At 46.6% G+C, this 12,569-nt stretch overlaps 1 protein-coding gene across 5 annotated transcripts in view; it reads left to right on the forward strand.

Moving 5' to 3' along the window:
- Window positions 1-12,569, forward strand: part of SMARCC2 (SWI/SNF related BAF chromatin remodeling complex subunit C2) — a 116,590-nt gene that overhangs the window by 39,315 nt on the left and 64,706 nt on the right. For all 5 annotated transcript variants that reach the window (XM_088473049.1, XM_088473052.1, XM_088473053.1 and 2 more), the window contains exon 7: window positions 12,379-12,448. In XM_088473049.1, the coding sequence (XP_088329175.1) occupies window positions 12,379-12,448 (70 nt within the window). The remainder of the gene's footprint in view (window positions 1-12,378; window positions 12,449-12,569) is intronic.

Raw genomic sequence — 12,569 nt, forward strand, 5'->3', positions numbered from 1 at the left:
CTCCTCCTTCTCTTGCTATTGTCCCACTCGGGCTGCCTGGACCCGTAACCATCCGGTGCTGTTGCCCTTTAAGAGAGTGCCGGTTAGCTGCGATGTCCAAGATAGCAGCAACATCTTGTGGGTCTTTTCTGCTGCATCTCCCCCTTTTAGGAGGAAACATACTAGCCCATCAGTTTCTTTCATAAGGGAAGTTCAGTATAGTGCGCTGGACGAGTGAAGTGAGATCTTTTTACGGGGTTGTGTGGTCCCATCCTGCTGTGCTGCAGTCAGAGGGGAAAATATGCAATTTTTCTGTGGTGAATCCACAGACAGCTCTCCGGGGGCACTGCACTATACAGGAAGGTAAAGTATTGCCAGTTTGTTTTCTGGCAACTTTAATCTGTAATAAAGTTTGCTGTACTGATAGCCAACTAAATTTTGGTACAGTGTAATCTGCATTCCAGGTGTGTGCCTGTTTGTTAGTATTGCTGAAAAGGTAAAGTCCTCCCAATCCTGCTGTTGCATCGTAGACAGCTGGACTCGAGGCTGTGTGTGTGGACAGTGCAGCGTGTATCATGCAGGTGCTTGGCGGAATTCGTGTGGCTGAAGCTTTGGGATGGTCAGTGGCTGAACGGGCCAAACTGGTGACTTACCAGAGGGAAGAGCAGGCTTACGCACCCCCTGTGCAGGTGCAGGATGATGGCCCCAAGAGGTGCGGGGATATTTGCTACACTCTGTTAGTGAACTGCCATGGGTCCAGTCCATGATACAGTAGCGTATGCATTCACAAAGGTCTCTTCATACTTGGAGAGATTATTTGAGGACCCTTGGTTCAGGGAGTCGCAGAGACGTCCTCCTTCCTCACAGATTCCATTGGAGGACTCTTGGTCTGAGGAAGTGAAGAGTGAGCTTCCGGAGGAATTGCTTTCCCAGGAAGTATGAGTACTCTTCCGGTCAGGGCATAGAGGACCAGATTACTGCTGTTCGGCAGTTCTTGTACTTCTTGTAGATGGATTTTCTAGCCAAAGCTTCAGGCCCCTTTATACATAAAAAAAAAAGGAGAACAGTTATCTTTACGTTCTTTTTTCAGATTTAAGTGGGGAGGCCCTGGATAAAAAGTTCACCATTCCTAGAAAAAGTGCATCTCTTTATTCCATGTCAGCAGATTACTCGCTGAAGAGGAAGCGGTCCCCCAAGGTCCCCCCACTCTTTAGGTCTGCATCTTTTAGGGACCAATTAAAAAAAAAAAAAAAAAAACTGGATGGTTGCCTTAAATCTATTTCATGGCAAGGGGTTGTCCATTTGGCTTATGTCGGCTACTGCATGATTAGCTAGAGCTATGGAAAACTGGTCGGACCAGCTGCTCACAGGCCTTCATCTTGAAGCTAGTGGTCTGCAGCATAGAGGTCAATGAATATTTGGCCTTCAAAGGCATAGAGGATTCCTAATTCTATTTGCCCATCTTAGAAGGACATAATTTGCTCCTCAGATTCACAGTAGATGGTGCCCACTATCCGTTTAGGGCTTCTCCTTTTGGTCTGTCCACAAAAGGAGTTGATACCTTCTCTGTTATGGTAGGAGGAAATTACAATTGGAAGACCTCCTAGTCAAGGCAAACTCTGCTCTCTTGCTGCGGAGTCACACCGACCACACTGTTCAGGTCTTGCAGGAACATGGCTTGATCCTGAGCTTCAAGAAGTCCCATCTGTTCCCCTGTTATTGCATGCTGTTCCAGGGATTCCTCTTCGACACCAGTCTTAAGAGGATGAACCTACCGGAGTCCATCGCTCCTGTTGTGCATGAAATTGATGGGGTATATGGTCTTTACATTTGAGACCATACCATACGCCAGGTTACACACCTGGGACTTTCAGTGGGAAATTCTGAAGGGTTGGTCAGGGTTCAACTTGACTACTGAATTGCTCACCTTTCGCTTAGTGCTCATCAGTCCCTTCAATGGTGGCCGGTAGCGAAGAATCTCAGCAGAGGCGGGTCTCTGGCAATTCCGTCCTGCGTCATTCTAACCATGAATGCCATTCTGCAGGAGTCCCCCCTTCTTATCAACGTTCTGTGGCTCTGGGCCATTTTCCTTGCTCTGTACGGTGCTCAATCTTTTTTTCAATACACGCTTGTCTGGATATAATTGAACAATGCCACGGAATTAGCATATGTCAAAAACCAGGGGGTCAATCGTAACGTCATGGATATGGCGGAGGCTGCTTGGTTCCTATCTTGGGTGGTGTCATTCTTGCTGGCAATTTCGGCTGTTATTTCGGGGGTTAAAAATAGGGAGTCTGATTTTCTCAGCAGAAACCAGATCCTGCTGGGTGAGTGGTCTCTTCACCAGAAGGTCTTCCACCAGCTGGTTCAGTGTTGCAGTCTACCAGAGATGGACCTGTTGGACTCTCACCACAACTGCAAGGTACCCACGTTTTGTACCTGATCCGGAGACCCGAGAGCTTTTGCTGGTCAGGGTGCAGGGGATGCTGGTGATCCTGGCGGCCCCAAATTGGTCCCAGCTGCCCTTGCACATCCTAAAAATGGCGATTGGCCCTCCGTTGGCGTCTTTCCTTGCTTCCAGATCTGTTGCTCCAGGATCCAATCCTCCATCAGGACCTTTCTTGGCTGGCATTAAAGGTCTAGTTCCTGATGCCGGTCACTTGAGAGCAAAGGAACTCTCTTCCTGTGTGGTGCAGACCACATTGCAGGCTAGGAAGCCTGTTTTGGATTGGAACGATCACATGATGAGAAAAATTTACATTTCTTCTTCAGGGTTTATAGGGCTCCACAGGTAGACAATGGTGTGTAGGTGGTACTTGGAGGACCGGACACCAACAGCAAAGCTTTTTTCTATCCCAGGATGCTTCGGTCCTTCCCCCTATACCCCGCCCACAGCCTGAAGGCAACTCATCTCAGTGTCGTTGGTGTCTGGCAGGAGCTGGATCACCGTTAGAGTGGAATCAGTATGATTTACCGCCGGCCGACAGCGACGGCCCGGCAATAGTGAAAATCCCGATCGTCCAAAGGTAAGTATTTACTAACCCTATTCTACCCCCTAATCCTAACCCTCCCTTAGGGGTGCCTAACCCTAACCTCCCCCCAAGTGCCTAAACCTACCCCCCCCCCCCACTTCCCTGCCACCTAAACCTGATCCCCCTTTCCTAGCCTAACCCTAACCTCCTGGGGGGGATGGCCTAACCCTAAGTCCCCCCCCCCCCCCGCAGCCCCTAACCTTTAGCAGGTGCAGAACCTGCTGTGTGAGCGGCTTGTCATTCAAGGGGTTATCTCACTCTTGTCAGCGCACCTAGTTTTGTATCTATTAAGAATAACAAGCAGCCTGCTGCTCCCACTCTAATACCTTGCAAGTCCTGTTTAGCAGGCTAAGCTTCAGAGGATCTCATTCAAGATGGTCTATGTGCATCTTGTTATATGGCACCAAGCCCCTCAGCCCCTGCATCCTCTCCTCAGGATCCTCTCCTCTCCCCTGATCTTCATCCTGCATCCTCTCCCCTGGGCTTCTTTTTTACAGGTGTTGGCAAAAATTGTGGACCACCTAGCGGTTCCTATGGTAGTTCCCCCCTATGGGATGGCTGCAGCAGGTACTCCCTGCGAATCCTTTGCCTCCTCCATGGGTAGATGTACTGGCAGCTACCTCTACAGCCTTTCAACAAATACTGCAAAAGGAGAGACCCTCACCTAGTAAACCTACTAAGCGTGCTGCGTTATCTTCCCAGTCCACCCAGCTATCGGAGTTATCATCTGGGGAGGCAGAAGACGCAGGCCTCCCTTACTCCCCCTTTGGAGAGGAGGAGCCCCCCTCTACATTGAATATACTAGCATTTGTAAGAGCTGTAAAATCTATTCTTCAAATAGAAGAGACAGAACCTACTCCTAGGGCAAAAGAGCCACTATTTAAGCGACAGAAGGTAGTTTTGTCAGAGTTTCCACACTCGGATCAGCTATCTGATCATATGTGTGAAGCATGGAATATACTTAGTAAAAAGTTTCAGCTGCCTAAACGCTTGATTTCCTTTTACCCTGTTCCAGCTACTAAATAGGAAATTCCCCCTGCAGTGGATTCCCACGTGACACGCTGGGTTAAGAACGCTACCTTACCTATCCATACTGCAACCTCCTTAAAAGAGACTACGGCTAGAAGGATGGAAGCGTGCCTGAAGTCTATATACTCTATTACAGGAGCTATTACTCGTCCTGCCAGGGCTACGGCCTGGGTGGCAAAAGCCATTTAGAGTTGGGCAGAGACCCTAGAAGATACATTTAGCTCTGATGCTTTAAGGGAACAGCTGTCCTACATATCTCACATTAGGGATGTAGCCTCCTATTTAGGAGAGAGGCGGCTTTGGATACTGGTCTCCTAGCTTCCAAAGCATCTGCTACTTCCGTGGTAGCCCGCCATATTGTTTGGCTTCGCTCATTGAAGGCAAATTCGGACTCTAAAAAGTCTTTGGAGTCTCTGCCTTATTCTGGGGAGATCCTGTTTGGATATCGTTAGAGAACAGGAAAGGGAAAGATATGGGATATCATGCACAGGTATATAATCTATATGTAATACACAAAAAACAGGGTGGGGGGGGGAGAACAAAGTGCTATAACCGCTAATAATCAAAAGTAATACTCTGAGTTATTATGATATAAGGTAGTGGTGGTGCTTCTCAGAGTTATATTAATCTAGAACAAAGAAAAACGGAGGTCTTGCAGACCACCAAAGGACTATATAGTGAGAGCACTCTCATAGCACATTAGTACCGACAATGCGAGGTATGGTTAAAACTTAACCTTTATTACAACTACAGATCTCCGTGACCAAGCTACGCAGGTGAAACGTGCGTTGGACTAGTTTCCAAGGGGGCCTTACAGCTGCGCAATGTTAAGGCACTCCTACTCCCAGGTTGTATGAGGTGTTATACACACCATCCAGTGAGCATTCCTTGTATAAAGAAATGTTTTGCATGTGCGTTGCAAGTGTAACAGCGGTTCTATGATGCCCTTATAGATGAGCTAACAGGGATCCATAGGCAGATGTGATGGTAGACATTATGTGTTGATATCTACTGTGACTTGCACAGGTGTTCAGTGATAAATTGTATTTTTTGTATTTTCTGCTGAGAGCATTTAAACCTGTTTTGGAACTGGCTACACATTATAGATGTGCAACTGGTCACTGTATTATTATACAATATGATATGTACTCTGTATCAAGTCAGATTGGGTAACAACTAAACCAGACCGCACTAGCACTTTTGACACTGTTGCACTTTGCTGAATTATATATCATCTTCAATCAACTTAAACTTTGATTAGAAGAGCCTGCTCCTACCGTTCATTTTATATGTTTATTTATATATCCTCACAACTGATTAGTTTCCGGATCTATATGTTAAACGTTGTTTAGATATGTCTTATTTGAGAACCTATTGATCTATAAATCGTTTTGAGTTCTCACTAAGAAGGAAATAATTTTGTTTTCTTTCTTATATAAAATGTGTATCTGATAGTGTGATTTGTAGGAATTATTACTATCTGCTTCTGAAGGAATCTATATTTTTTTAGTCAACAATAACAAGTGATAAGGGGAGGAAATATGCATATGGAAATTAATCCTATAATGTAAATATTTGATATCTATCCCGGATATAAGAAGGATATTCTCAATACAGCTAATGTCATCAGCTCAATTTTTTCTCTATCCATTTCCTATCCATGCCAAGACAACTCTCTAACTCTCGCATCAGGTGTCCTATACCCCTGAATCCATTTAGGTGGATTGGGCACGACACTTGAAAGCAGAAGCGAACGGCTGCACTTAAATCACTGATACTGACTGTTGTTTCCAGGGGATTCTGTATAACAGGGGTCTCTCACTCCCTATCCAATACCTATTGGTAAGATAGGAAGAAGTAGAACCTCCTGTATTACATCCCTGAGTTTACTCTGATCTATTTTCTAAACTGGAGCAGAATTTTTTGCTTTGTTCTCCCCAGGCTGTTTTCTGCGGGCACATCGCCCGGCAGAAACAGCCTACCACCCGCCACTTCCCCTCCGCCCCAATGCACCACTTTCCCAGTCACCCTCAATGCGTCCATGTTGCCACTGATGCCTGATGCAACGCCGAGCTGCGCCGACATCACGTTCTTCACATTGAAGTCTCAGTGTCCGCCGGCAATAACGACGTTAGTGAAGGTTCCAGGTGACGGGACATGGTGCATTGGGGCGAGGAAAGGTGCCGGGCAGGGGACGCGGCATTGGGGCAGGGGGGGGTGCTGGGCAGTGGACCCGGCATTGGGTCACGGGAGAGTGCGATCAGGGGATGAGGCCTTGGGGCAGGGGGTAGTTGTCCATCACAGTGCAGGGGCGGTGTCAGGTTGGAGGGCAAAGATCCCTCCTCCTGTATAAAAGTTCAGATGGGAACAGTCACCTGAACTGAGTAAAGAGAGCTTGCAAGTGGGGCCAGTATCTGTAGAGCTATATAAAAATATATATTCTGTGTAGCCTGCAAGTGGGGACAGTATCTTGGCCTCTAAGAAGAAGAGAATTAATATATAAATTGTTATTTCAAGTTTAAATCATTATAAGGTTAGGATTTAAAACATTTTATTATTGTGAAGGCCCCCACCCGGCGGCTACTTGATGCCACTTGGCTGGAAAAATATTCTGGGGAGAACACTGATTTGTAAGATAATTCTGAAATATATTTCACAAATTAACACTTAGATCAATTTGAACCCGTTTTGTCCGGATCTGGGTGTATTTTATCATTAACAATTTTAATATATTCAATGTTATATGGTATTACTTATATGTTTGTAATATTTTGCCGACCTGATACGTGATCCTATTACCTGTAATTACTTTTTGTTTTGCATGTTTTTTCTCTTTTTTGCACTTTATCACACTTTGTTATGAGTATCTGTGAGTTTGTTTTAATGGCATTGTAGTTGTAATAAAGGTTAAGTTTTAACCATACTCTCATTGTCTGTACTAATGTGCTATGAGAGTGCTCTCACTATAGAGTCTTTTGATGGTCTGCAAGACCTCTGTTTTTCTTTGTTCGAGATCCTGTTTGGCCCAGAATTGGACAAGATTGTGACTACCTTGGCAGCTTCCAAGACGGCATTCTTACCCTCTGTATCTGCTGCCAAGCCTCGGATGTCATCCTTTTGGTCATTTTGTCCCCAAGGCAATGCTAAATGTCAGTCCTTTCCACGGCAGTTGGCATCCACTCAGGCCTCCAAGCCTAGACCAAACAGATCTGGGCTACAAGATGTCCACCTACCAAATCTGAGGACTAGCCTTCAGCCTGACGGGGTGGGCCTCTCCCTGGGGGCTCCCAGGGTGGGAGGCCGACCTCTTCAGTTCACCCAGTTCTGTGTCAGAATACCTGAGATGCCTGGGTAAAAGCAGTGGTCTCCCACGTATACGCCATCTCATTCCTGAGGCGGCCCCCCAGCAGTTCTTTTGCACAAGACCTCCATCGGACCCAAGCAAAGCCCTGCTCCTCTAGAAGGCCATTCAGTCCTTACTGTTCTCGGGGGTAATAATTCCGGACCCTCATCACAGCGAGGGAAAGGCTATTATTCTACCCTTTTCTTGGTTCAGATGCCCAACGTGTCTCATCGGCCTATCCTCAACCTTAAGTCTCTGAATAAGTTTATCAGAGTGCCCAGGTTTTGTACGGAAACCCTACGCTCTATTGTCCTGGCTATGGAGCCTGGGGACTTTATGGTGTCTCTGTACATTCAGGACGCTTACCTACAAGTACCTATAGCACCTTCTCATCAGCAGTATATCCGGTTTGCTGTTCTACAGCAACACTACCAATTTCAAGCACTGCCTTTTGGGCTTTCTACAGCTCCTCGGGTCTTTACCAAGTTTATGGTAGCTATGGTGGCCTGTCTTCGTCGTCAGGGGATCAGACTGCTCCCATACTTGGACGATCTCTTGCTCTTAGCAAGCACCCCAGAAATTTTTCACCTCCATCTACAGGTAACCATTGCCTTTCTACAAACGCACGTTTGGCTGATCAACTGGACTCCGCCTAGCCCCTCTGAAAGTGCGCGCCTCTGCTCTGTCCATCTGTTTCCAGCGCAGAATTACTCCTCTACCATTTGTTCACACCTTCCTGCAAGGTGTTCTATGTATACAAACTCCCTTTGTCCCTCCGGTGTCTCTGTGGCATTTGTCACTAGTTCTCCATGCACTTCAGGAATCTCCATTCGAACCTGTGGATTCAGTAGATGTAAAATGGCTCACTGTGGAGACTGTTTCTTCTGGCTATAGCATCTGCCCGTAGGGTATCGTATTTAGGAACGCTTTCCAGTCGCTCCCCATTTCTAATTTTTCATCCGGACAGGGCTGTTCTTCGATCACACCCTGGCTTCCTTCCCAAGGTGGTCTCTTGTTTCCACGTCAATGAGGAAATTGTGGTGCCGGCCTTTCAATCAACAGACCTCTCGGCAGGTAAGGCCTCTTTGGATGTGGTCCGTGCTCTGAAGATCTACGTGGACTGTACTAGTTCCATCAGGAAATCGGACTACCTCTTTGTCCTATATGGATTCCACAAGAAGGGATGGCCAGCTAACAAACAGACTCTGGCCAGATGGCTTACACACTTGACTGGCCTTCCTGTGCCAGCTACAGTATCTGCTCATTCTACTCGCTCTGTGGGTCCCTCGTGGGCATCCCCCTGTGGCGCATCTGCCGAACAACTATGCAAGGTGGCCACATGTGGTCTTCTGTCCACACCTTTCTTAGGTTCTATACCTTTGATACATTTGCCGCTATGCTTCCTACGGATGCCGGGTTCTCCTCTCCGCTCAGGAGCGCCCCTGCCCTTGAACAAATGCTTTGGGACATCCCCATTGTGTCAGGATGTGGGCTGGGATCGGCCACTATTCACCACTGCGCCGGTGTCCTTTGATCTTTTGTGTTCAGTCGCCGGGGGTGGAGGTGAGTGGTGGGCTGAGTATTCTCCCCGGGGTCTGCTAGGGCTTCCATACGTGCGTCCTCGTTCCCATGGTGGCGGGTATGGGTGCAGCCATGTTGTCCATATCACCTGACTAGTCTCTCCCAATGGTAGTCCTCTGGTCACTCAGCTGATCTTCTGATCCAATGACCAACTATCTAAGAGTATGTAGTCTGACTCCAGGAACAGGAAGCTGCTGTTACAACTTTGCTGCTCCCAGTGAATTCTAGCTGTTGCAGCTTTCCAGCTTCCACGTTCCTTCCTACCAGTGTTATATCCTAGTGTCTGGATTCGCTCCTAGCTTTATACTATTTATTTCTAGCGACTCCTTTCAGTGCTTCTCAGGATCAGACTCCAGTGATTTCTTCAGTACTTGTCTCTGGGCTGAAACTCCAGCACTAATCAGCGTCTAGTTCTATGTCAGCACCTGTCTCTGTGCTGAAACTCCAGTTTAATTCAGCACCTGTGTATATGTTGAAACTCTAGTTATAAATCTCCTGTGCCTTCGTCTGAATCACCAGCATGTTTACTCAGTTCAGCTTCTGTGTACTAATTCCAAGTATCATTCTCCTGTGCCTGCGTCTGGATCACCAGCGTGTGTACTCAGTACAGCATTCGTGTACTGACTCCTGTGCTGTTCTTTTATACAGTCCTGTGTCCGGATCATCAGAGAGATTCTCTAGTGCAAGCCCCTGCTGGAATCTCCAGTGTTCTCACGTTTCAAGTTCCCTTCATTGTAGTCAAGCGTACAAACTCACAGTATTTTTTACATTCATTATCCTGCGTATTCATTCCCGCTATTCTCCCGGTCTCCTCGTCACTCCCAGGTACATGACCAGAGGGCCGCGACCTGCTCATTTGGTGTGGCAAAACCCAAATCCCAATAGGAGGGGTCACTGGTGAAGACCACCAAGTGGGTTAGACTCTGCGCCTCTGCTCAGGTCGAGTCAACACCTGGCTTTGACCAATAAAGTGGACATTATTATTTGACACCCCATCAGTTGCTGCCTAGCCACCTTAACCGCCGGCTCCCAGTCCTCCAACTGAGGAATCCCTTGTAGCGGACCTTGACATATTGTCTCCCTGTGGAGCCCTTTGGACCCTGAAGAAGAAAGGAGCGTTATGGTAAAACTTATCCTTGTTAACTCTTTCGTTGAAGTCCATAGGGTCCACAGGGCACCTGCCCTGATGCACCTGGCTTCTATGGGTTTTGTCACTTGGTCACTTGTTTCCTTCTCTGTGTGAGAGTGTGATTCTTCAGTGTACCACTGATTCTTCGGTGTTTTGTTAACAAAACTGAGTTGCCTTCAGGTTTTGGGCGGGGTATAAGGGGAAGGACCGGAGCATCCTGTGATTGAAAAAAACTTTGCTGTTGGTGTCCGGTCCTCCAAGTACCACCTACACCCCATTGTCTCTCCTGTGGAACCTATGGACTTCGAAGAAAGAGAGTTAACAAGGGTAAGTTTTACCATAACACTCCTTTGTTTTGGTGCAAAGAGAAGGGGTACTTCAGTTTTTCATCTCTGCTGTATCCTTCAGGATGGGTTGGAGATGGGACAAAAGGTGCTGGTCTTAGTGCTTTCCCTGTATTTCCAGAGCAGGTTGACCCTTCTTCCAGAGGTTTGTACTTTTTGGCGTTTTGCCTCTTTGTTCCTCCAGTGGCTCCTTGGGATCTGAACTTGGTTCTGTCTGCCCTTCAAGGGGCTCCATTCAAGTTCATGGAGACTGTGTTGAACTTGTTGACTTGGAAGATAATCTTCCTCATGGCTATTGCGTCAGCCTGGTGGGTTTATGAACTTGGGGCCTTGCCAAGTGAGAATCGCTCAATCTTGCGAACGGTTCCGTCGTTCCAGCTGAAAGTTTGCCCGGCTTTCCACATCAAACAGGAAATTGTCCTTCCTGTGTTTCTTCCTATTTGTATCCTCTGCGGATAAGAGAATTTATCTCTTTTGGATGTGATCCGGGCCCTTCGTCTATATTTGAATTGGTCTTCCTCAATTAGGCGGCCTGCTTTTTGATGTTTATAAACGAGGTTAGCCGGCGGGAAAACAGACTATTGCGAGGTGGATCTGCTCTGTTATCCTTTAGACTTACTTAAGTGCAGTGCGGCCGGTTCCGGAAGTTGGGTACGATTAGTTGACAGTTACGATGTTAGTATTCATCATGTCTACATGAATGATATGTTGACATGATGAACTGTCAATAAATGATCCCTGGTGGTATAGCTGTGTTTTACCTTGCCCTGGCAGCTTCAGCTTTGTCTTCCGGTGGTCATGTGAGGATCCGTTCCGACAGCGAGATATATTAGCAGAGGTGTTCCGGTGACTATTTTCCCCACTAATACCTAACCCTATCCATAGTGCTTAACTGTAACTTCCCCACCCCGCAGCCTAACCTTAGCCCTCCAGTTTTGGACAGAATGTTCTGCGTTCAGGTTGTCTCAAAGTGCTCATCTCTGGGGGAGGCTTTTGTATGCCCACGGTGAGCCGTATGCCCCAGATTGGTAGAAAGAGAAAACAGGATTTTTGTGGTTACCGTTAATTCCTTTTCTCTGATTCCTTCTGTCGAACACTGTGTTCCTACCAACGCGCTCCGTTTGTTGTTGGTTGGTTTCACTTTGTTTTCCTTGGTACTACGTTTGCAGTTGTATTAAAAACCCATGACTGAAGAATAGTGGAGCTTCTATCTTAAAGTTCTAGTAGTCTTAATGGATTGGGTATGGGATGCCAGTGCTCGGCATCCCAACGGACAGAAACCTCGACGTCGGCATCCCGTCAGGGTTAGGATACCGACACCTGTCCATAAGTATCATAACCCTCCCTCGCTGCACCCTAAACCTAATCTCCCCCCGGTGCCTAAACCTAACTCTCATCTCCCCCTAGTGCCTAACCCTCCCTCTAACCATAGACGCCGGGATTATGACTGTTGTAGGGATTCCGGCGGCGGCATTCTGAGCGCCTGCATCCCGACAAACGGAATTTCAACTACCTCCCGTCTTAATAAGTGCCATCTCCTTCAGACCTCTCTGACATCCCATGGTGAGCAGTATCCCCCAGATATTAGAGAGAGGAATTTAAAAGAACAACAAAAATCCTCCTTTTTTGTTGTTGGTGATTTAAATTCATAATCGATTTAGAATGCAGATTTCTCCTTGTCAAGTAGATTGACCCAGGTTTGAGGTTATAGTTCACCCATAAAATTCATAGGGCACTGGAGGGGACTAACTCCATCCACATCCCATAACCTCGCTGTTCAATTTCTTCTCCTTAGCTTACTATTAGTCTACTTGTTTTCCCAGTTCTTTTCTTTTATCAAATTAATTGAAAGAAAATTATGTAATGGTAATTAGAAAAATACTCTTTATTTTTTTGGTTCTAGAAATATTTTGCTTATTCTTTGTTGTTTTCTTTGCTTAGAAGAATGGGTGCGGCCCATAATGAAGAGAGACAAGCAGGTACTACTTCACTGGGGTTATTATCCTGATAGGTAAGAGTTCATAAGCTTTCATAGTGATTCCAGTGTATAGCCTTCAGCGATCTTCAAAAATCAATTATATAAACTGTGGAAAAATGATGCTCAGAATAACCTGTTCAGAAAACAGCCATGC

This window comes from Taudactylus pleione, unplaced genomic scaffold (genome assembly GCF_031769625.1).
Source record: "Taudactylus pleione unplaced genomic scaffold, aTauple2 ptg000130l, whole genome shotgun sequence".
Classification (NCBI taxonomy): Eukaryota; Metazoa; Chordata; class Amphibia; order Anura; family Myobatrachidae; genus Taudactylus; species Taudactylus pleione.